Source organism: Epinephelus moara, chromosome 22 (genome assembly GCF_006386435.1).
Source record: "Epinephelus moara isolate mb chromosome 22, YSFRI_EMoa_1.0, whole genome shotgun sequence".
Taxonomy (NCBI): Eukaryota; Metazoa; Chordata; class Actinopteri; order Perciformes; family Serranidae; genus Epinephelus; species Epinephelus moara.
The window spans coordinates 10362555-10387379 of NC_065527.1; the positions used below are offsets into that span (position 1 = coordinate 10362555).

The following is a 24825-nucleotide window of genomic DNA, read 5'->3' on the forward strand; positions in this document are numbered from 1 at the left end:
CTTGTTTGAAAATGTACTTAAGTATTTGATTACTCAAACAGCAAACTAACGCGTTAGGTTACTCGTTACTGCAAAAAGTAATCAAAGTACTCTACCCAACTCTGCCAGTACCTTACCCTATTATATCTGAGAGTGACAGAGTAGAGTTTCAGTCTTTTCTGGTTGAGTTCATGAAGTTTCTGTGTTGGGGAAGCTACCTTAAAAGCATAGCCTAGCAAAATTGTCCATGTCTATCTCATTCTTAGTGGGTATGTACTACAACACCATCATCGCCTGGGTGATGTGGCACTTCTTCAACTCTTTCCAGAGTCCACTGTCCAGTGTCCTCTCAATGCTAATCTCACCGGCATGTCACCATTCCAGAAAAATCTTCAGTTCCAGTCTGACATTTTAAATCCATTTGAACAATTTGATTTTCCACTTTTCTTTACATGTAGATCTGGTGTCAGAGTGCAACACCTCAGAGGCTATTGAAGACACTGGAGGTCTGCAGTGGCGGATGGTGCTGTGGATTGTCCTCTATATGTGCTGCATTAGAGGCATTGAGACCACAGGCAAGGTAGGTAGTCTATGGCTTTAATGTGCAGTCTTTTGTGAACTATACTTTCTTTCTTTGTATCTAATTTTACTTATTAATAAAGCACTCAGAATAGGTGACAAAGCCCATTTTGATTGGCTAATTAAACTGACATAATGTAAAGCTGTAAATACAGCACTAATTTTGTCCAAAATCCAACAAGTGCAGAGGACTACTGTGTGGATGTGCAGCCTCTTTAAAGGTCTAATGTGTGAGCTTTAGTGACATCTAGTGGTGAGATTGCAACATTACTATGAGGGTCCAAGGACAGAAAGATGACGTATGCTGTCAAGCCCTCTGAGGCTTTATAAATTAAATAAAATTGAATTGAAAAACCAAATTAAAACTTCTCCTATGTGTCAAGAGTGTAGTGAAACTATAGTGGCCGATGCAATAAAGTAAAAATGTGAATCTTGAGCCATTGTTTGATTTATCCATTCTGGGTTACTTTAGAACAATATGGCGAGCTCCATGAAAGACGACCCACTCTGTATGAAGCTATGAAAATGAAAACACAACAATTATTGATTTCAGGTGACACTAATACTACTGAAAACATAGTTCTGAATATCATATTTCATTTTCTGCCAATATATGCCCCTTAATCCTACGCACTACATTTTTAACTCACAATTAGTTATCACATTCATTTGAAAACACTTGTGTGGTTACTGTCATAAACAAGGCCATCATTAAGACAGTTAGCAACCCCATAGAATAGTTCAATACTTATGGAAATGTATTTATTTTTGTTCTTTCTGAGAGTCTTTGTATCACATACAGCAAGTAACTCTCGTGAAAACAAAAGACACATTTCAAATTTTCTTTTGCTAAATTTAGCAAACAAGATATGTGTTAATTAGTAAACTTTGGAGCAGTTGGTAACACAGGTAGTAAGTCACAAGCAAGTCTCAAGCCTTAACCTGCAAATCTCATGCAAGCTCTGAGTTACGGAGGTAAGAATAAAGCAAGTCAGTTTGAGTCTTTGCTGTAATTTAATCAAGTCAAGTCATGTGAAATTAAAAAGACGCATTCACAGACTTCTCTGTGGGTTTTGCAGCGACAGATTAAGGTTTGATGTCTGGGTCTTGTCAATGATTTTTGAACTGCACTCGTATGTTGGCCTCTGCTGGTCTGCTGCGTCATGGTTCTAAAACATAACATAACCTGTCAGTGGCCTATCAAGAAAAATGCAACATTAGAACAAAATACAATCCAAAAAAGTCACATTTGCTTTTATTTTGTACAAACAGAAGAGCAAAAATTAAACATTCCAAATAAATTTAATGTTACCATCACATCTTGAGAGTACCCGAGAAATAAAGATCCGTTATTATCACTTGAATCCCTACTCAAATATAACTGAAGTACCAGCAGGCTACAGCAAATATAATTAAATGACTAGTTTTATTACATGTAGCTCACAACTCCTCAACATTGGTAGTTCTGTTGATATATTTCTAAAAAACAGTTTTTCTGTAGAAATTGAATCACTCTTATTTTATTTCTTTGGTTTTTACTGTTGCTGTTGTTTTCTGTTTCATACTTTTTGAAGTACATACATGTAGACTTTTAGACCACTATATAGATAATGCATGCCTTTCATTCTGCACACCCATCTCACACTTAAATGAGTCAGTAGAGGTTTTTCATATAATCTGTTGTGAGAGCAAATGATTCTTCTTCTGTTCTCCTATCCGTAATCTCACACTGACAGTATGGCGGATCCTCTTATAGACAAAATAAGTAGCTGCCTGGGGCGGAGGGAAGGAGGAATCTTGCCCAACGCAGCGAATCTGCTAGGTCTGGCACTGGCTCTAAGCTCTTAAAACTTCTCAATGGGGTTGTTTATTAACAGTTACTAACGTACACGTGTCCTCACTCTGCTGGATGAAATCCAGTTATAAATGGTTAAAATATTACTCGAACTGAGGAGTACATGCATACTGACAGCTGAGCTGGTGACTTTTTTTTTATAAATCTGAAACTATGACTTGATGTATCTGGTCAATAAATTATATGAGATGTGAACTGCTTCACATTGCCCCTATATGTGTGCAAATCTTACTCTCATTGGCAGGAATATTTTATGATGGTGACACCCAGGTCCACTCGGCCTTCAAAATGATAGGTGAAAGGGACAGATAAATAGAGCCTTCAGGTCACACACACACACACACACACACACACACACACACACACACACACACACACACACACACACACGTGGTCAGTGTGCCAGCAAGCAGCACTGAGGACTTCCGAGCTTCTATCGAGGCACCCTGTCTGACAACCTAGAGACTGGAATAACTCAAAAGACACCATGAGACTGGTTCTTCCAAACCCTGGACTCGAGGACAGGATCACCTCTCATCAGGACCTGGAGAAGATGGAGAAGGAGGAGGCAGGGGACAGGCCCAAATGGGACAACAAAGCCCAGTATCTGCTCACCTGTGTGGGCTTCTGTGTGGGGCTTGGCAACGTGTGGAGGTTCCCTTACCTGTGTCAAAGCCACGGAGGAGGTATGTTCTTCTTATCTGTAGCTAAAATGTGAAATGAATGAAAAAAAAAAACAAGATTAAAGATTAAAGATTAAAAATTAATGCGATAAGTCTTATACTTAAACACTTTGTCTGATGAATACACAAGTTATAATAGTTTGTTTAAACCTCGATTGGCTATCCCTAAAATTTAAATAAAATGCAAGACATTTTGTTAGCATCACTTGCATTATAATTAATCATAATGTCTTTGGTTAGGGTTGTTTTGTTTTGTTTTTTTTGTTAAAGATTCTGGTGTGAGTTGATAACACAAAGCCTAAGCAAACACTTTATTATCTAAAGTGACATTATCAAACCATGGTGCATCATTATGACCTTAATATCCGCACCTAAAGTGATTTAAGTTAAATATTAACTCGAAGAAGTGAATGGACATTGCTGTTTAAAGCTTAGATGTCCATTTTACAGCAGAGAACCACTGATGCATTAAACCGCTGTACATGGTAAAAAAGAAAAAAAAAAAATTCACACACCGATGTATCTGGAGTAAACAAACAACAAAACAATGACAACTGGCAAACTGGCTTTGTGAATTGTAAAAGCCATGTTTTTGCAGATTCCTTGAACTTTACCTCTTGGCTACGAGTGGATTGGCGTGATTACATGTAAACACAAACATGACCCTGTGCTAAGGTGTTGCGTGAGAGGTGCTCACATATCACCATCACTTATCAGATTATCCAGCATATCTTGAATTAGGAAACTCTCAGAATGATCAGCCAGAGCAGCACAGATACCAGTACAGTACATATAGCAGCTCTGTGAGGCTACTTGGACACTCACAAAATATATATTTAAATCTTGACCTAAGTTAAGGTGTTACAGTAACCAACAAATCACTCGGATTCATCCTCTAGGGGGGAACGGCCCATTGGTCCGACAGCCCATTGGTCCGACCATATTAAACAACAACATGAATATATCTGTACATAATTTAATGGCAACCCAACCAGTAGCTGTTGAGGCATTTCAGTGTGGACCAAAGACCAAAGAACGCTCATGCAGCAGTTACCTCAGATATTGGGATGGCATTGTCGCAGTAGTAAACACTGTTAGCCCTGTCAGCACTGCTGCAGTTGTTTAGCACTGTTTATAGAGTTAGCATTGATAGCCACTAGCCGTCAGCAGACAATGATGATGACGTGACCTCATGTGTGTTGCAAGTCGATCTTCTTTGTTCTTCGTTGTAGTAGTCGGTTCTAGTTTAGCATCCCGCTAACTTGAATGGGAATACAATAATTTAATCTTGTAGCCCGAGGGAGTTATGCCCTTTCTCTATCATTTTCATAGTGAGACAACATGATCGATATCTTTTTTGTGTCTGTACGTCCAGTGGCTGGGTCTCAGCGGTTAGCATTGCAGCTTAGCTTAGCGAATACAATTGAAGTCTATAGGGGGTCAGTAGCCTATGGTAAAAGTGAACAAATAAAGGTTACAGAAACCCTGAACCTGGCATTTCTGCACGTGCTTTCAAAATAAACATGTTTAAACATTAATTCGAAAAACGAGAGTCCTTTTTAGTTGTTTTAGAAGAAGTTTGATACACAGAACAATATGAAAATGATAGAGAAAGGGCATAACTCCCAAATCGTCGGAGTATTCCTTTAAGGCACACAATGTCTTTTTTATATATCTTTTATACATATGATGGTTAAACTACTTAAAAAGCTTCAACACAAACAATTTTAAGATAACAAAATAGCTAACATACAAAGGTTATTGTACATTAGGCCGGTTGAGGGAAAAAACAACTCTTTTTTTATCTTGAACTTCCTGTGAACCCTTTAGTCACTGCTGATATAGGCTGAAAACCATTCAGAGGAGGAAATCTGATTCCCTTTATTATCTGCTACCACTGAAGGTAGCGCATGATCTACCGTTCAGGAGAGTCTTTTAACTTAACATTTTTCTTAACATTTAGTTCACTACTGAATGCTTTAGTGACTCAAGTGACAACCTGTACTTGGATTTAACAAAATGATAAAATGGCCCAACTCTACCCCACGAATTACAAATGATTTATCATTAGGAGCTTTATCATATCAGCTGTTTCGGAAAGTATCTTCTATCTGGAAAAGTCCTGATAGCAAAGTGAACTTTCAGCCCTGAGCCTGCTCATCATGCATGAGAAAGACAACAATAAAAGCACCTGTCAATCCCTTATTGTTTGTTACCATTAAGTTTAAGTTTATTTACTTTATTAATCCCCCTGAGGAGAAATTCAACGTTTTCACTCTTGCTTGTCAATTACACACAGGTCTGAAAGACACACACATGCACAAATAGGACCTATACATGCACAAAGTGGAGGGATGTCAGAGTGAGGGGGCTGCCCTTGGTGAGGCGCCCCGAGCGGTTGGGGGGTTCGGTGCCTTGCTCAGGGGCACCTCGGCAGTGCCCAGGAGGTGAACTGGCCCCTCTCCAGCCACCAGTTCACACTCCATATTTTGGTCCGGATGGGGACTCGAACAGGCGACCCTCCGGTTCCCAACCCAAGTCCCTATGGACTGAGCTACTGCCACCCCCATTACATTGTATGTGTAACTGTTTCACATGATGTTGAGATTTTGAGAGATTAATAACTGTATAGAATTAATGGGAGCACAATAAACATTGATATATTAAAGGAATCATGCCGACAGCAAAATATAAATATCGAAAGTACTTCTAGTTTTCTGTGAAGCAGATATTATAGATCATTTTTATGTGTTGGAATGTTGCAACTATCACACATGGCTACAGTAAACAAGGTGTTTCTATGCTAAATACACATCTCTTCTATCTTTCCGGTTATCTGAGCTTACCTTGGTGTGTCCACAGGTGCTTTTATGATCCCTTTTATTATCCTACTCATCTTGGAGGGGATCCCACTGTTGTACCTGGAGTTTGCCATTGGCCAACGCCTTAGAAAGGGCAGTGTAGGGGTTTGGACTGCAATTCACCCCTACTTGACTGGAGTTGGTGAGTGCATAACTATGTGATTTTTAGTCTTGCTTGAAATCTGGTTTTCTGGTCCTGAGTTAAGATGTTGGATACACTTGTCTCAGTCAGCTTTAGTCATTATGGTTGTGGTTTGAATCCCTCATATGCATACTTTGAACGTATACTCATCATACAGTTCATATAGCTAACAAATTACTACCCCACAAATGGCGTCATATATTTAATGTAAAGTTATGTATCTAAAAGTACATAGGTTAAGAACAGGTAAGCAAAGTTTCTTTGGTTAGGATTCGGAAAAGAAACATGATTGGGCGTCTTTAGATTCAGGCAAGAAAAGCTATGTAGGTTAAGTTTAGGGAAGGAAACGTGGTGACGATGTACCTTAAAATAACTCAAAGTTCACTTGGTTTCACACAGTTCCAGACACTGGTTTCCTGGGGCAAAGTCCTGTGTTGTTTGACACAAACTTTCAGTCTTTATACCACTTCCTTCTTTACTCCCATCAGCACATTGGTCATATGATTACAGCCAACCTGATTACATGGATTAACCATGAATTGCTGGCTCATGATTATGTGGGCTACATACAAATTGTGGTGTCTTACTTTTCATAGGTAGGCTATATGTACGAACAGTTCATGAGAACAGGCCAATGCTTTGCACTACTGTCAAGGTCCATTAATACCTGCACTACATTGGAAGATTTTATGTAATATATCTACGGTGCAAAATGTTGCGCTGTCTCTTTTCCCCCTCTGTTGTAGGTATTGCGTCCATGTCTGTCTCATTCTTAGTGGGCATGTACTACAACACCATCATCGCCTGGGTGATGTGGTACTTCTTCAACTCCTTCCAGAGTCCGCTCCCATGGAGCCACTGTCCTCTCAATGCTAATCTCACAGGCATGTCACCATTCCAGAAAAAAACATCTTCAGTTCCAGTCTGACATTTTAAATCCATTTGAACAATTTGATTTTCCACTTTTCTTTACATGTAGATCTGGTATCAGAGTGCAAACGCAGCTCTCCAGTGGACTACTTCTGGTACAGAGAAACACTGAACACCTCAGAGGCTATTGAAGACACTGGAGGTCTGCAGTGGCGGATGGTGCTGTGTTTGGCTGCTGCCTGGATTGTCCTCTATATTTGCTGCATTAGAGGCATTGAGACCACAGGGAAGGTAGGTAGTCTATGACATTAATGTGCAGTCTTTTGTGAACTATACTTTCTTTCTTTGTATCTAATTTTACTTGTTAATAAAGCACTCAGAGTAGGTGACAAAGCAAAAGTAGCCCATTTTGATTGACTAATTAAACTGACTGTAAATGCAGCACTAATTTTGTCCAAAATTCAATGTGAGCAGAGGACTACTGTGTGGATGTGCAGTCTCTTTAAAGGTCTAAGGTCATTTCAAATTTTCTTTTGCTAAATTTAGCAAACAAGATATGTGTTAATAAGTGAACTTTGGAGCAGTTGGTAACACAGGTAGTAAGTCACAAGCAAGTCTCAAGCCTTAACCTGCAAATTTCATGCAAGCTCTGAGTTACGGAGGTAAGAATAAAGCAAGTCAAGCTGAGTCCTTGCTATACCAAGTCAAGTCATATGAAATTCTGATGATCTGGTCAAACGTTAGCTTTCTAGCTAACGTTTGACCAGCCTATAAGCTAATGCCATTCACAGACCTTTCTTTGTGGGTTTTGCAGCGACAGATTAAGGTTTGATGTCTGGGTCCTGTCAACGTAACCTCTCAGTGCAAATATGCAAATATTTCATAAAAATGTCAAGTCCCTTTGAGCCATCTGTCTTAAGTCTAAGTGAAGTCAAAGTCATGAATACCAAGTCAAAGTCAAGTTCAGTCCTGATCATCAGATAACATAATATGTTTTTAAAATGGTACAAATTGCTCCTCTAAGTTTTCTCTTTCCTTTCTCTCAGGCTGTGTACATCACCTCCACTCTGCCATACCTCGTCCTCACCATCTTCCTCATCAGAGGACTGACTCTGAAAGGATCCGTAGATGGAATCAAGTTCCTCTTCACACCAGATGTTAGTTATCATTTAAATACTTTCTCCACGTCATTAGCATGGAAGATGCAACACTCTGCTGATGATGTATTGATTTCTAGCTAGATGAGTTGGTGAACCCAGCAACGTGGTTGGATGCAGGAGCCCAAGTGTTTTATTCATTCTCCCTGGCCTTTGGAGGTCTCATCTCTTTCTCCAGCTACAATCCTGTTCAGTAAGTACAGTAGTCAACATGGCATTCGAGCAAAGTGCAGTGAGGCATATATTTCAGGTAATGTTTAATCAAATTAAATGCACAATATTTTTTCCACTTTTTTTCTAGCAACAATTGTGAACAAGATGCTGTTATCATCTCCATTATTAATGGCTGTACTTCTATCTTTGCTGCCACTGTCATCTACTCCATCATTGGCTTCCGGGCAACAGAGCAGTTTGATGCCTGCCTTAATGAGTATATGCACAAAACAGTATGTCCAATTTATTTGATTTAACCAAGGCAAAAGTAAAGAACACATTTTCATCACTCTTGTTCCTAAATGTCCTCTTTCAGAAACATTTTGATGCTGCTGAATGTATTCGATCTGTCTGAGGGGTCCATCACACACAGCAACTATGATGAAATGCTGCGAAAGCTCAACAGCACGATATCAGGGTTAGAGGTCATTCAGGGGCTGGACCTCAACACCTGCAACCTGCAGACTTTTCTAAGTGATGTATGTTTTTTTGGAGCCATCATGATGATTTTACTCCTCTCTTATTTAACAAGTCCACTGAATGTTGCGGTTGATTGTATGCTTGTTTTCCAGGGAGTGGAGGGAACAGGTCTGGCTTTTATTGTGTTCACAGAGGCCATCACAAAGATGCCTCTTTCTCCCCTCTGGTCTGTCCTCTTTTTCATCATGCTTTTCTGTCTCGGCCTCTCCACCATGTTTGGAGCTATAGAGGGAACTGTGGTTCCCCTGCAGGACTTAAATGTCTTTCCTAAGAAGTTTCCTAAAGAGGCGCTCACAGGTAATTGATCCTATAGACCCATGTGTGCTGACAGTACATACATTTCTGCAGTGGCATAAGGGTTAAGAACTTTATTTTGTGTTGCTTGGGATTTTAGGAATCGTATGCCTCACTGCCTTCTTGATTGCGCTCATCTTTACTCTGCGGTCTGGGAGTTACTGGTTAGCACTCTTTGACGGCTATGCAGGCTCTGTCCCTCTGCTCATTATCGCCTTCTGTGAGATGATGGCTGTAGCCTACCTGTATGGAATGGATAGGTAGGTGGTAAAGTAACAGGAGATTGCTAAGCCTGTTTTGCCGTAATGAATCCTTGGCATCAACATTTAGTCACAGCGTTTTGTGTTTTTAGCGTGTATGCAAACATGTGCCATGTTGATTATACCTCTTGAGTCAGATCTCCTTTCTTTCACAGGTTTAACAAAGACGTTGAGTTCATGATTGGACACAAACCCAACATCTTCTGGCAGGCCACATGGAGAGTGGTCAGCCCTTTGATTGTCTTTGTCATCTTTGTGTTTTACTTTGCCACCAAAGTCAGTGCCGAGCTGACATACGTCACCTGGAATCCAAGCTCGGTATGTATTTCTCTAAATAATCACATTTCAACCCAGGCTCACTCCCAACTCGTCAAACACTGATGCTTGGTTATTGACCCTTGGCATCGCATACCAACAAACTGAGGCACCCTTTAGTGGCAGTGCATGAGACACACTGGGTGGTGGCATATTCTGATGCTCTGAGCAACTGCTGTATTATGAGGAGCAAGAAAGTCTGTGAGCAAGGATGGGAGGGCAGGTGGATGGGTCAAACAATGGACAGGAGCCCGCTATTCATTCCCATTTGAAGCAAAAGGTAAACTGAGTTATTTTAATAACTGTATGTGCTACATATATGTGTGTGCTAAGTGTAGCATACAACACTAGTGATAAATGTCACATGACGTTATGTTACGTTAGTAACAAATGTACTTATCTTAAGTCAATCCCTGGGGCCGTATTCACAAGCATTCTGAGAGTACTCAAAGAGAGCTCCTAACTTAGCCTAAAAACCTTTAGTAAGGAGTCTTAGCTTAGGAGTGAGTTAGGAAAGTTCTAAGGGCAACTCTGAGCAAGGAGGAGACAGAAACTTTTATCTTAGTGCTGGGATGTGGTTGACCCTGTTGCTAGGTGTGATGCTTTCTTTTAAGAGATGTGATTGGTTGTCACAGACACATCCCTTTTGTGAGCCTGCAATGTGTGGACACCTAGTGGAAATGAAATGAACTGCATCACACTATGAGATTGACAGTGTTGTCATTGTTAATGTGATCACGCTGCAGAGGGAAGATTGAGACAGACTCAAGTCACCTCTGCTGCACTGTTGCATTTTTCCAGTTTCTCAAATATCTTAGTATTGTGATAATTTTATTTCTGGCATTATAGCATTATTTTGTTAGGTGGGAAACATGTGCATATCCCAAATGAGATCAACCACAAATATTGTCCCTGCACATTCTCATCTGTAGCATTTCATTTACTCGCGATCATTTTGTTTTTAGAGACCATTTCTCCGACCTCTTTGTGTTTCTTTAATTTTCTCCTCTGCTTAAGAAACTCTTAAGCCTTTTAAAAGTCCTCCCTGCTCTTAACAGTTTTTCACCTTAGGAGCTCTGTTAAGGTCTAAGATGCTTTGTGAATAACTTTTATCTTTACATGGAACTAGTCTTAACTTTCAGGGGAAATTCTAACAAAACACTTAGCACTAGGAGGCTTTGTGAATACGGCCCCTGATGTTTTTCTGAATCTAACCACAGACTTCTGTTGCCTAAACTTAAGGAAGTAAACCCAAGAACAAAGTCTTTACAAGATCTTTACAAAGTCTTACATTTCCTGTGAAAATGGAAGTTTATTGTGAAAGGACACAATCCATGTAATGAGCATAAATTGACATCCCTTCTGTGAGCATCCAAAACGAACACTGGAACGGTATTTTGCAGTGTTGTAGTCAAGTCCACCTAAACCGAGACCGAGTCATGACCAAGACCGGAGTGTGTTGAGACCAAGACAAGACTAGACAAGTGCAAGTCACACAATGCATGACACACGTAATATCAAATGTGGAACATGCAAATTAGAGGCACTACTGATACTTATCTGAAAGTATAAACACCCATAGAAAACAAAGACTGGTTTTTGGACACCAGTTTTGTTGCCACACAGCTATATTGTATGTAATGTGACATTTCCTGTTTCACAGAAGATTTATTGGAGTTGAACAATGTCAGCCTTTATTGACATGTAGATAATGAATAACACTCTCGCATTTCAGAAAGACAAAACAGTACAGCTGGTGTCATGAAGTGGGATAGCCAACTCACTAATGGTGCAAACTATGAATTAACACACAAATGAATAGCATAGACCACCATTTTCTAAGCAAGCAAACCAAAGACAGTAACGAAAAGATGACATTTGTGTTATGGAACAGAAAACAGCTCAACAGTAACTACAAAGTACTCAGTCCAGCATGCTGGGAACTGTGGGCGTCGCCACAATATATACAAGTGTACCATGAGAAAGGTCTTTAGGAAATAATCAGAAGGCATTGCAGACGTGAAATTTGTGCGTGGGTACTTTACTTTATTTCTATAACCAAAAAAATCCAAACAAATAAACAAAAAGGGAACTGAAATGAACTTAACCATCTTTATTTAACCTGTTTGCTTAAAGGGATAGTGCACCCAAAAATGAAAATTCAGCCATTATCTACTCACCCATATGCCGAGGGTCCTCACATCACTTCCAGAGATCCAAGGGGAGAGGGGGTAGCAACACAGCTCCACTTAATGGAGGCTTACGGCGCCCCAGATTCAAACGTCCAAAAACACAACTCTGTTTTTAGCCTCATTGTAGCCTGTAGCTCTTAACTGCCTCTCTGTGCACCGCGCTCACGTGTGTGCTTGTGTGCGACACCAGCGAAAGCACGTGAACACACATGAACGTGGTGCCCATATCTCACTGTCTCACGCAAGCGTGCANACGAGCAGTATGGAGATACTCTGTGGTTTCAATTATGTGTTTTTGGATGTTTGAATCTGGGGCGCCTTAAACCTCCAGTAGGTGGAGTTGTGTTGCTACCCCCTCTCCCCTGGAATCTCCACAAGTGTTATGAGGACTCTAAAACTTCACCTGAGTCTCCCTTGGCATATGGGTGAGTAGATAATGGCTGAATTTTCATATTTGGGTGCACTATCCCTTTAACACAGTTGTGGTGTTCTTGAAATAAAATCCTGAGTCTTCTTTGTCTGAGTCCAAGACAAGACCAGTCTCGAGTACTACAACGCTGGTACTTAGAGCCTCATAGTTTGACATGTAGGGCCACTGACCAAGTGTCTGTATTTGATGAGTTGGTAGTGAGAATGTGTTGCATATTTTCAAAAAAAAGTATAGTTTTTAAATCATTTCCTTGTCATGTTTACAGGAGAACTTCCCAGTGTTGGAGGCAATACCGTATCCCAGCTGGGTCTATGTTATCATCTTCCTTCTGGCTGGAGTTCCCAGTCTTTTAGTCCCTGCATCTGCTTTGTACAAATTATTCCGACGCTGCTGCAAGAAAGATTGACAAGAACATTACACTGTTGCTTGACAGATGTGATCCCATGTTTTTTCAAACAGAGGCCTGTGCAATAAGGATTGTTTTTATGGTTTGGTTTGCTTTACTTTGTTGAAATTTGGTTTGTTGAAGTGATTTAATTTTAAGATATATGTGTGCTGAGATATCTTTATTGTGTTGACAGTGTGTTGATAAAAGGATAAAGAATCAATGTAGATATTTATAAGGATTGTTATAAGTGCATTATCAGTGAAAAGCACAATAAATGGTATGAAATATTCTACACTGACATTGACTTCATTTGCATTTCATTTCCTTTGACTTGAATTATGATCAACACAAACAAAATGGTACTTTTGGTACTTTTTGCTTTGTACTATTATGTTTACATCACACAATTTCACTCTTACTTTAGCATTAGTCAGGGAAAGGAATATTTTAGTTTTAGGGGATGTACTGATGCAGCCACAAGTCTGGGATGAAATCACTTTCTAAAATAAAGCTTCAAACTGTCATCAGTGCCAAACAAATCCAAACTTGAGGCTTCAGAATGGCAGTTCACAAACTAGAGTCAGAGTCAGAGTCAGAGAAAGCTTTATTTATCCCCGAAGGGCAATTCAGTTTCTACAGTCACCCACATCACATGAGCAAACATACTTCCCACACATCAGTAACAGAGGAGCGCAATAAGTGACACATGGGGAGTTGGAGTTATGCAACAAGTAAAACAAGAAACACAAACCAGAATTAAAAGGAATAAAAACAGCTAGAGAAGTGCAGTAAGTGCATGAGTATACTGCACCGATATGTTGCTCTTAAATAGAGTAAAATGCCAAAGTATATTGCACATAAGATAAGATAAGATATAAATAAATACAAAGAAAGAAAAACTTACTCTGCATTCAGCAGCTTAATGGCAGAGTGAATGAACGACCGAGAGTGACGGTTTGTCTTCCTGGGTGGGGGCAGATAACGCCGTCCTGATGTCATAAGTGTGAATTCTTTGGACAGAGCATGATCGCTGTTGATGATACTTTTTGCTTTCTGGAGGACCCGTCTCTCCCACAGAGAGTTTAAATCAGTCAACTGCACTCCGATAATTTTAGAACAAACCTTGACAATGCCACTAAGCCAGTTTCTGTCTTTCGCTGACAAACCATTAAACTAGCACACAAAAGAGAAAGTTAACAGGCTTTCAGTGTACGACAGGTACATAGTACACAAAATGGGTTTCAACACAAACCAACAGGCAGCTACATCCATTATTTTTACAGTCTGTCTAAGAGACTTAAAGTCGCAATGTGTCAGCCTATGACTGACTGACAGACCCATCCATGTCTATTTTCACATTACGGTTTTCCCCCCAGATCTGATCTAGCCTGGACTGTTCACATTCATGTTTAAAGTGACGCATGTCTGACATCAGTGTGAACAGATCTCTACCCTGAAGCACCTTGCATGCAACCAGTGACGTCACATACATGTGCATTAGAACAACAAAACAAGTTGCATTTGCAAGACAGGTATATTTAGTGAGAAAAATGAATGACAAAGCGGTGCAAGTGTTCATCTGAATGATTTGCTGCAGAGGTCAGGATGACTTGGGCCATGGATGTATGGGAAAAACACATGAATTCTGATATAACCATTTTCACAGTGGTCACATGGCCTATCACACTGAACCAAAAGAGACTCAAAAGCAGATTCAGGGACGGAATAATGTTCAAAACAAGGTCCTCTAATTTCAGGCTAGGTTCGGTACACAGATGACAGTCACTCATGCAAAGGTATCCAAAAACGACAGGCAAAGACAAAATCCAGAAATCCAAAAAGAGGGTCAATATCACAAGGCAAACAAACTAACAAATAAACGGCTGGAACGCTTACTCAAAGTACAAGACGAACTGGCACAGACCAAGGGAAACCCAGAGACTAAATAGGTAATCAAACAGGCGGGAAACACAGGGGAGCAGGAAGTGAAGAGACCTGAAACGAGACAGGACGTGAGTTTCAAAATAAAACAGGAAACACAAGACAAGAAACATGAGAATGTGACATGGCCAGGGATCGGATATGTATCGGATTTAGGACAGTGCAAAAAAAAAAGAAATCAGATTTGGGCCACATTTACTTGTAATGTAAACACAGCCCAAGGTGTATCCTGTTTTTCATTCAATACCAGTTGGGATTAGCTCCAAGCCCCTGCAACCATCTGGTATATAAGTATGTATTTCTAAATGAATGGACGTATACAAACGTGTAATTTGGGTAGAGGCAAAGGTAGATGTAATATGGACTGACGCACATAACATGTACATACACTGATATCTTTATGGACATCCTAAAAATAACCCTTGATAGCCGCTATAGATGACAAGTCAGTAAACACCACTCTGTAAATGCCGGCATTAGTCTTTCATTGGTTACTAATTGCATTAGAAAGGAACACTGATAAGGTATATATGCACTCTGAATTGCTTAACAGCTATACTGCAGAAAAAAGTGATAAAAATACGAAGAGAAAAATTCCTTCTTCTACTCTGTAACATTTCACTAAGTAATTAACATAAGCATTCAGCATTTGAATTTCAAATCTGAGAGAAAATGCACCTGTACACACTAATATTGGGTTGTAGATCCCACTGCAATACATAGTCTGATATCTCAAGGACTCGGAAAGGCCTGACCTGACAAGATAAGGTATGATGGGAAATGTGTTACCTCTTACTTTACAATGTTTCTTTCTTTCTGTCATACAAGGTGAGATAAAGAAAATGTACATCTTGCAACACACTCTATGTTGGATCTGCTTGTTGTCCGTCAATAAAACCTTGTGGCCTTTAAAGGAATGACAGTAAATAAACAACCAGTACAACTCTCCACTTCCTGCACAAACTCATCTCTCAGAGAAAAGTGTTTGTGGCAGCACCTCATGTGATGCATTAACCATTATCAAGAAGGTTGCACCTTTTTTTTACTTAACCTTGCTGACATCACATAATGCAAAACCAACTGTGAGGAGCTACTGATAACTGCGGCCCAGGTGCCATAGGTTACAGTGGATACCTTCGTCCTTCTTCCCAGGACACACAGTTGGGGTAAAGGACTCAGCGAGACACAGTCCAAGTTACAGTTACAGTTTTACAGTTTCCAGATTGTACGAGAACGGACGCAGCCCCTGGAAGGCTCGCAGGAAAGTAGCAGAACCATTAACTGAATACCAAAGGGAGACTTAACTGCTACATTTCACGCTCTCTGAGTCCAGTGAAGTTAACAAGAAGCCACCATGAAGCTGAAGTTTCCAAACCCAGGACTGGATGAGCGGATCCCCTCTCATGGGGACCTGGAGAAGATGGAGAAGGAGGAGGCAGGGGACAGACCCAAATGGGACAACAAAGCCCAGTATCTGCTCACCTGTGTGGGCTTCTGTGTGGGACTTGGCAACGTCTGGAGGTTCCCTTACCTGTGTCAAAGCCACGGAGGAGGTAGGCTGCAATGAGGGAACATATTTGTATGAATTATTAAAATGATCTAAATGTCTCAACCTGTTACATGTAACTAATTTGTGTGTTTAAAGGTGCGTAGGATGTTTACAGACTGCAGAGATACAGAATTGTACACACATTCAGCTGAATTTTGCTCTCTAACAAGCTTAGAAATAATAGAAATGCCTGCTTTACTTAGACTGAGATCTTTAAAGTTAAAACTCAACCAATCAATGCTTAAAAATAGCCTACTAACTTAACATCAACTGGCAGTTTGGTTCATATAGAACCACTGAAGCTTACTTTTCCTTTACATTCATAAACGTTATCACTGTGTAAAAGTCAATGGGTGAGTCTCATTCATGCTTTATGTAATACAAAGTGTAGGCAATAAAATGTGTACAATGCTTTTTATAGCTTATGGGCATCTTTATGGCAACAGATTTGTGAATAAAGTTTACTGCTGAATGTACTTACCTTACTTGAAGTGCTCATTAAAGTGAATGGCTAGACGTATTATTGACTCATTATGACATTGTGAATGTTTTAGGAGCATTCATGATCCCATTCCTTATCCTGCTGGTACTGGAGGGAATCCCACTGCTGTACCTGGAGTTTGCCATCGGTCAACGCCTGAGGAAAGGCAGCGTAGGAGTGTGGAGATCAATCAGTCCATACCTGATTGGAGTTGGTGGGTAAAAAAAAAAAAGCAAATTAGGTTGTCTATTTTCTTCTTCATGGCCGTGCCAGTGGCAAGACTTCACAAATGTCAATGGAACAAATATTTAAACTGTGCCTGTGTTCAAATTTCAAACATGTTATTCCTATGGTCTAAGAACTATAAGTCAGTAAGAACACCATAATAGAATTCATTACCTATGGAGCAGCACCAGACAAGTTTCTGGCTTTGAGAGACAGCAGCTCATGTTTCCAATTATCGATGAACCTTCCTTGGCCGTGGAAATAACATACTGGAATTCTTTACTTCCGTGGTGCTGGATTAGCACTAAATTTTATACAGGCATTCATGGTCACCAGGGGATAAATCCCACTGCACCACCATGGCATTTACGTTTGTAATTTAATGTGAAATGTCATGGATTTACATGGATTGCTATGACCTTTTGCACAGAAATGCATGTCCCACACAGGATACATTGTAACTACTTTGGTGATCCCTTAGCTTTTTATCCACTGTCTTCATCTACATTTCACCTGGTCTGATACTCATACGTAGTTCATGGAAAACATCGCTTAACATCAGCATGTCAGCACTGCCATTGTGAGCATGTTAGCATGCTTATGTTAGCATTAAACTCAAAGCAGAGCCTCACACAGCTTCTAGACTCTTACGGCCAATACACACTGAAAGCTGTAAAGACTGTTTTTGACGTCCATCACTCGTGCATCTCACAGAACAGGTGCACTTCTATTAAAAAAATAATGTCTCAGTCCACACTGATCCACATTTTTTTACACTTGAAGTCTATTTTTGTCACTTCAGTGAAGCACAATCTGCGCTGACAGCTGTTAAACCACACAAATCACACACTGTTGATTATATGCTTTAAAGGTATTAAGCGAATCTACATCGATTGATCAAGGCTCCTAGTCTGTCTGCTAGCTGTTAGCTTTTACTACAGACAGATTCCCCTACTTGTTACAGGGGGCCGAAAAAGAAAGCTATTGTGGTTCAGTAAATTTTATGCTGTTACTCAGCTTGGTGAATGCAGGTTAGCGCTGTACACTCAGCTACTGACAATGGGGATTCCCGGTTGGTATTTTTAAAAAAACAAAAAAAACAAAGCCTCACCACACCCGGTTGTTTCATTTTTTACAGGTGTAGCATCCATGCTTGCTTCATTTCTGGTGGGGATGTACTACAACACCATCATGGCCTGGATCATGTGGTATCTCTTCAACTCTTTTCAAGATCCTCTGCCTTGGAGCCAATGTCCTCTCAATGCTAACGGGACAGGTAAGCCGTTAAACATCCAGACAACAGTAAGAAAGAATCCAAAGAACTTGCATCTGCTGTAGGCTGCAGTCTGCGGTTACACTTCTTTCCAAGGTTGCTAAGTTTGACCCTTGCCATCTGCTTATCTGTCCTTTGCAGGTGTGGTGGAGGAGTGTGCTCGGAGCAGCACTGTTGACTACTTCTGGTACAGAGAGACTCTGAACACTTCAACAGCTATCGATGAGTCTGGAGGTCTTCAGTGGTGGATGGTGCTAGTCCTGCTGGGCGCATGGACTCTACTCTATGTCTGCTGCATCCGGGGCATCGAGACCACTGGAAAGGTCTGGAAGTCAAATCACATCTGAATAATTTGAATGAGAGGGTGATGCCTGCTTGCTCACATATATGTTCATTCAAAAATAAAGCTACAGTATGTCTTTGGATTATGCTGTCATTGTTTTCTTTTCTCAGGCTGTGTACATCACCTCCACTCTGCCATACTTGGTCCTCACCATCTTCCTCATCAGAGGACTGACTCTGAAAGGATCTGTTGAGGGAATCAAGTTCCTCTTCACACCAGATGTAAGCACTGTTATAATATACCAACCAACATGTCTCAGTGTAATGTGTCTGTGTATAAACGTACTTTTATATGATGCATACAAACTATCTTATTAAAATAATAATTATTGACAGATTCATATATTTATTTATCAAAGATACATTTGACAAGGATTTGTGTTTAACAGACCACCTATCATCAGTGCTGTCTACTGTAAATTAAACGTTTTCAAAGGACAACCTCGGGGTCATGCGCCCCCTGGTGAAGATTTTACCTTACCAGAATTTTACCTTAGTCTGGAGTACTTTTTTTAGCCCTCTTTCGGACAAGCTAGCATGTCATGGTTGGTACCAATGGATGCCTAAGGTTGTCTAGTTACACAAGATAGCACTGCCTTTAGCTTGAAAGGTGAGCATGCCACAGCCTCTTACTGTACGTTCAAACCAACAGCCATTAGTTTTCAATGAGAGCCCGGCGACTTGGGCGACTAGGGCGACCTGATCATCAGCCATGCGTCTTGGGCGACCAAAGCGACCAGAGCGGTCCGGAGGGGAGTTAAAACTTGTTTTACTTTATGGTAATGAGCTCTGACGCGGTTCGGCGTCAATCAATCGGAATGCTGACGTGCTTCGATGAAGCGGGTCCCAGAGAACAAGCCATGTAACTTTGGTTCCTACAGCACACTTGTTCCAACAATTGATATCGAGAAGTTGATTACTTGCGTTCGCGCCCACTCAGTCCTTTATAATGTTGCTCTTGCACCAGCCGATAAAATCCATCGTGCTGATCACGGCACCGGAGGATTTTGTGCACCCAAACCTGACGGCAACGGCTTCTTCAAATGCACAAGACGGCAGCAGTACACATCACAGCAGCATTATCATCTTCCATGTTGAGTTGATACGATTTTGGGGGGTAAGCACAACTTTCTGTAGGCCAACTATGAGCTTTTTGACTGGACAACAGCAAGCAGCAACTACGCTGCTTTCAAGCCAGTAGTCCGGTTTGTGGCTCCTTTAAATTGACAAGCACGATCAAACGTTCAATGATTCACGTGATGAGCGACTAGAGCGACCAAAGCTGCCCCAAATATTTTTGACAGTTGTGCTTCTTGGGCGTCTGCTTCTGGTTTGAATGTACAGTTTAAGACAATTATTTTTGCCAGGTGGGCCACTTAGGGAGGCAGCGATTGTATCAGGCGGCCATGGTCCCCCCTGCCCTCCCTTGGGGGCGTCACTGCTTATAATTGTCTGCTAAATATGAGGCTATAGCTAACAGCAGCTTAGCTTAGCTGAACAATTTGACACATACAGTCTTCTTGATTTATAACTTGCAGCTGGATGCTGAATGTCCTGTGAAAAAGAAGCAATTGGTGTAATTTTGGCCATTTTGCTATTTTAATTTCCATACTAGCATTACATTATACTTGGTCCTGACTCAAGGCGTGACCTGGACTTGGTTCAAAAGCTAAAAACAGACATATGCAAAGAGGCAACTGATTCATCATCCAGTTTCTTTTTATGAGCTTGCACAACATTCAGTCATGAATTTCCATGTCATGCTTTTATTGTATGTCCAGAAAGAACAGACATGAGATAAAATATAACTATGGTCCTGGTGCACAGTAGCTACTATCACCTATTAATTGTTAACAATAGCCAGGACAGTAGAAGGTGTTTACTATCAGTTCCAAAGTGCAGACTCATCACAACAGAAAATAATTACCATAGGTCAATTAGTTGTACTGTTTATATGAGATGCTTTCTATTCTTATTCAGGTGAATGAGCTGATGAATCCATCGACCTGGCTGGACGCAGGTGCTCAAGTTTTCTACTCCTTCTCTCTGGCCTTTGGAGGTCTCATCTCTTTCTCCAGTTACAACCCTATTCAGTGAGTAACTGCCCAATTCATGCAATGAGGCTCCTTTTGAATGCTTCTGTTCACATGACCATAATTACCTTTTAGCAACAACTGTGAGCAGGATGCTGTTCTCATCTCCATCATCAATGGCTGCACCTCAGTGTACTCTGCGACTGTTATCTACTCCATCATTGGCTTCAGGGCCACGCAAAAATATGACGACTGCACAGCAGAGTGAGTTTTGTATTTGACAAAGGAAGCCCTACAAAGACGTAATAAGGATTTGCTTATGTAAACTGAACTGTACTTTTTTTTTAGCAACATCTTGATGCTGATGAATGCCTTTAACTATCCTGAAGACAGCATCACAGAAAGCAACTACGATGCGGTTCTGACCCACCTCAACCAGACAAATCCAGCTATCATTCAAGGATTACAATTAGAGGCCTGTGACATGCAGGTTTTCCTCAAGCAGGTCAGTAGATGTCTTTAGAATATCTGTTTTTAATCTCACTGAAATGATTCAGCAGAGTGTCGGTGGTTGAAATATTTGGTGCTCTCCTACAGGGCGTTGAGGGAACAGGTCTAGCCTTCATCGTGTTCACAGAGGCCATCATCAAAATGCCCTTTTCTCCTTTGTGGGCTGTCCTTTTCTTCATCATGCTTTTCTGCCTCGGCCTCTCAACTATGTTTGGGAACATAGAGGGAGTGGTGGTTCCTTTGCAGGACCTCAACTTGCTGCCCAAAACATGGCCCAAAGAAGTTTTCTGTGGTAAATTTCCTATTAAATACAAAATACATTTTGTCATGTTGGGATTTAAACATTTGATCTAAAGATGTAACTCCATTTTGTGTGTTTTTTTAATTTTTTTTTTAGGTCTGACTTGCTTAGTCTCTTTCGCTCTCGGGCTTATCTTTACTCAGCGCTCTGGAAACTACTGGCTCGCTCTTTTTGACAACTTTGCTGGTTCTATCCCCCTATTGGTCATCGGATTGAGTGAAATGATCGCTGTTATTTACATCTATGGCATAGATAGGTAAGTCTATCAAGGAAGTGATTATTCATGCTAGGGATGTTCATAATACCATTAAAACATTAACCGACAATAAGAATATCAGTTGAACAATTAAAAATATATAAATATAATATACTGACGCTACTGGGGAAATGACGAGACAGCGGAGTGTGCTGCTGCCGACACTAAAACGGCTTGACTCTGTCGTTAATCCTTTAGGAAATATTAGGCATGTGATGCTACCAGTCAGCCCTGTCACTGTGTAACCTCCCAGGCATGGAGCTCACACAGTGTCATGACAAATAAAGAGAAAGCGAGACAGCAGGGCATGGTGACCCAATATGCCATGCCAGGTGCAGCTATTTCAACCAGTGTAAGGACATATATGCAGATTTTTTTAAACGCTGGAAAACCTTCTAAAAATAGGCAATACACAGCTCTGCAGTAGTTGAGTATGTCTTTCTGTGTGTCTTTTCCGGTGTGTCTCATTTGTCGCCATGCAAGCACCAGATAGGCTGAAAACAGCAGTGTCTCTGTCTCTCTTTAAAACTAGGTACTGACTAATTTGTAACAATGTTTTAGCACTGCTTGGATAGAGACAGATGACATTTGTGGCAACACTTTTACAAAAGGGGCAAAATGAGTGTGTACATGTGGGTGTCATGCTTCTATCACTGCTGACTGGAGCTGGAGCTGATAAATACCTGTGGCTACTGCAGAGTCAATTGCCCTGTGAAAAAATGCCTATTGTAACCTTTACCACCGAAGACAAAAGCCAGATATTAGTGGGTGTGATACTCAATGAGGCAGGTCTTTATGCAATTGAGACAAAGAAGGCAATAAGAGAGCATTTTAATCTAACCTCAGAACAGAGATAATGTGTCATTCACCGAGGAGAGATAACGAGGTACAGCGTGTCTCGTGACGTAGCAAAACTGTGGTAAGAAATGCGGAAAATATGCTGTCTGTTCGGTTTCAGTAATACTGTTGATAAAAGCAGTAAAACGTAATCTAAAAGTGATAAAATGTTTCAAATGTACAAAACATTGCGTTAAGTTGGCCGCACTTCCAGTCTTGATGCTATTTTAGGACACAAGGTCACTCAAGTAATATAGTGGAGTTTATTCCCTTGTGCAGCTTCAACACGTTGCACGTGGCTACTTTATTTACTGTAGGGGAGACTGAGGGCAGTTGCAACAATTTTAGGTTTTGATGACAAAAACCTCGATTTGTACAGTTGGGGACAGTTGCAGCAACTAATACCTTCATAAAAATCCCAAGTACCACAATTAAATCCCATGGCGAGTTAAAACAATTTAATAGGCTATCTTTTAAACAATTCATTCCAGTTCCTGTCTTTAACGCTTTCATCCACACTCAGCTGACATTACGTCTTCCTTTTATTGTTCTCAAACAGGTTTAACAAGGACATTGAGTTTATGATCGGTCACAAGCCCAACATCTTCTGGCAGCTGACATGGAGACTGATCAGTCCACTCATTATGATCGTCATCTTGGTTTTCTACTTTGTAACCCAAGTTACCAAGAATCTCACTTACTTGGTGTGGGACCTGGAGGCGGTAAGTGTTCTTATCACAGTAGTTTAAGCCTAAAGACCTTTTAAATGTGTTGTCTTAAGCATTCCAGACCTCTTGTATGTCGTATGTTGCTATACATTTTAACATGTCTTCGACTCTGACCGTAGGAGAACTTTCCCACCCTCGAGCCGCGTCCGTATCCGTCCTGGATCTACGTCATCATCGTCATCCTGGCTGGAATTCCCAGTTTATCCGTCCCAGGATTCGCCCTCTTCAAATTCATTCAGAACAAATGCTGCAAGCAGAACGACAGAGATGACGCAGTGGACACTATCTCTGCCAAATTAGAAATGAGTAACAAAATTAAGTTTTAGATAGCTTTTCCTTATATTTCATAGCAAAATATTTAATAAAAAATAAATACAGACTTGTTTTATTGTTTGTATGTTATGCTTATGTCATTTGTCTTCCTAATACCCTGTATAATGACTAAAGTGCACACTTATGACGACTAACTTTTATCTGCGAAAAGTAGAAGTAAATTTTTAGTATTTTGCCTGTAAAATAATGTGATTTTGGAGAAGACAGTGATTGTTGCTTGCTTTTCATACTATTGAGAGATTAGAATTATGCTGTGTCATGTTTTCACATGTAGGTTTATGTTGTACATTAAAGTAATAGTTGGTGTTTTTGGGAAATGCCCTTACTCACTTTCATGCTGAGTTAGATGGATACTACAGAATGATATCAAATCTTATGTTTCCAAAAATGTATAACTGTTCTTTTAGTGCTGTAAGTTTACTAAATGCATGTGTCCTTTTATAAAAAAAGTTCTATTTTAAAATTCTGTAAATAATCTCCGAAATAGCATGGCACCTATCTTGCCAAAAAACCTCTCAGGTTAGGATTTGTTAATAAACCTCTCACCAGTTCAGACATAACAGCAAAATGAAGTGGTTACTGTTTGAATAAATATATGCCATAAAAATAAATCATGCAGAATATTATGAGGTTGTGAGTGCTTTTTAGGATTTTACCTGGCAACAGTTGCGAAGAGACACACATTTGAATTTGTTTATAGCAGGGCAATAATGATAGTAATATATATCAAGGGGGGCCAATAAAAAAAAAGCTATGCAACTATAGGCAACCAGCATTGCCATCTAAAATAATCATTAACAAACATTATCATAATGATAAATAAACAAAACAAATTGCCATTATTATTACATTATGGTGTACTGCAGTTTGTGTAGTTTGTTCAAATGGTGTTGTGCTGTACCCCAGCAGAAGCCGGTACTCAACCTGCTGTGGGTAGATTCAATCAATATCAAGCACTGTAGTGTATCTTTGTTTCATTACAATGAAATGTATTAAAAAGTCCAAAACTAAAATGGAATATTAGTGTTAAGATTATAGTCATTTCAGTTGCGTTGCATGTGTAATTTATCAACAAAAGCAGCTTTCATTAATTTCCGTCATATTTGTATAGCTTTACTTTCTTAGGAAAAATAATATAATATAATGATTCAATAGGGCGGCATGGTGTTGTAATGGTTAGCAATGTCGATTCACAGCAAGACGGTTCCTAGTTTGAACCTGGGCCTTCGTTTTCATGTTTTCCCCGTGCCAGGTACTCCGGCTTCCTCCCACAGTCCAAAGACATGCAGGTTAACTGGTGACTCTAAATTGTCCATAG

At 40.2% G+C, this 24825-nt stretch overlaps 2 protein-coding genes across 2 annotated transcripts; both read left to right on the forward strand.

The window, feature by feature from the left end:
• The first annotated feature begins 2856 nt into the window (after positions 1-2856).
• On the forward strand, positions 2857-12909 carry LOC126384244 (sodium-dependent neutral amino acid transporter B(0)AT1-like). The gene is made up of 11 exons (XM_050035206.1): positions 2857-3099; positions 5959-6099; positions 7079-7260; positions 8016-8126; positions 8207-8319; positions 8428-8556; positions 8656-8818; positions 8912-9116; positions 9214-9373; positions 9529-9691; positions 12576-12909. The coding sequence occupies exons 1-11, from the start codon at positions 2901-2903 to the stop codon at positions 12714-12716; spliced, it is 1707 nt and encodes a 568-aa protein (XP_049891163.1). The 5' UTR covers positions 2857-2900; the 3' UTR covers positions 12717-12909.
• A 2880-nt stretch (positions 12910-15789) lies between these two features.
• Positions 15790-24055, forward strand: LOC126384243 (sodium-dependent neutral amino acid transporter B(0)AT1-like). Its single transcript, XM_050035205.1, has 12 exons — positions 15790-16192; positions 16743-16883; positions 18033-18170; positions 18309-18490; positions 18621-18731; positions 20490-20602; positions 20678-20806; positions 20891-21047; positions 21140-21344; positions 21450-21609; positions 23006-23168; positions 23294-24055. The coding sequence occupies exons 1-12, from the start codon at positions 15994-15996 to the stop codon at positions 23498-23500; spliced, it is 1905 nt and encodes a 634-aa protein (XP_049891162.1). The 5' UTR covers positions 15790-15993; the 3' UTR covers positions 23501-24055.
• The last annotated feature ends 770 nt before the right edge of the window (positions 24056-24825 follow it).

What these genes read in the sequence shown, in the direction of transcription:
- LOC126384243 (XM_050035205.1), top strand. Translation starts at nt 15,994, where the DNA reads ATGAAGCTGAAGTTTCCAAACCCAGGACTGGATGAGCGGATCCCCTCT. An exon ending in TCCATACCTGATTGGAGTTG is followed by an intron (nt 16,884 to 18,032) that starts GTGGGTAAAAAA and finishes CATTTTTTACAG; the next exon opens with GTGTAGCATCCATGCTTGCT. An exon ending in TGCAGGTTTTCCTCAAGCAG is followed by an intron (nt 21,048 to 21,139) that starts GTCAGTAGATGT and finishes GCTCTCCTACAG; the next exon opens with GGCGTTGAGGGAACAGGTCT.
- LOC126384244 (XM_050035206.1), top strand. Translation starts at nt 2,901, where the DNA reads ATGAGACTGGTTCTTCCAAACCCTGGACTCGAGGACAGGATCACCTCT. An exon ending in GCATTGAGACCACAGGGAAG is followed by an intron (nt 7,261 to 8,015) that starts GTAGGTAGTCTA and finishes CCTTTCTCTCAG; the next exon opens with GCTGTGTACATCACCTCCAC. An exon ending in TGCAGACTTTTCTAAGTGAT is followed by an intron (nt 8,819 to 8,911) that starts GTATGTTTTTTT and finishes CTTGTTTTCCAG; the next exon opens with GGAGTGGAGGGAACAGGTCT.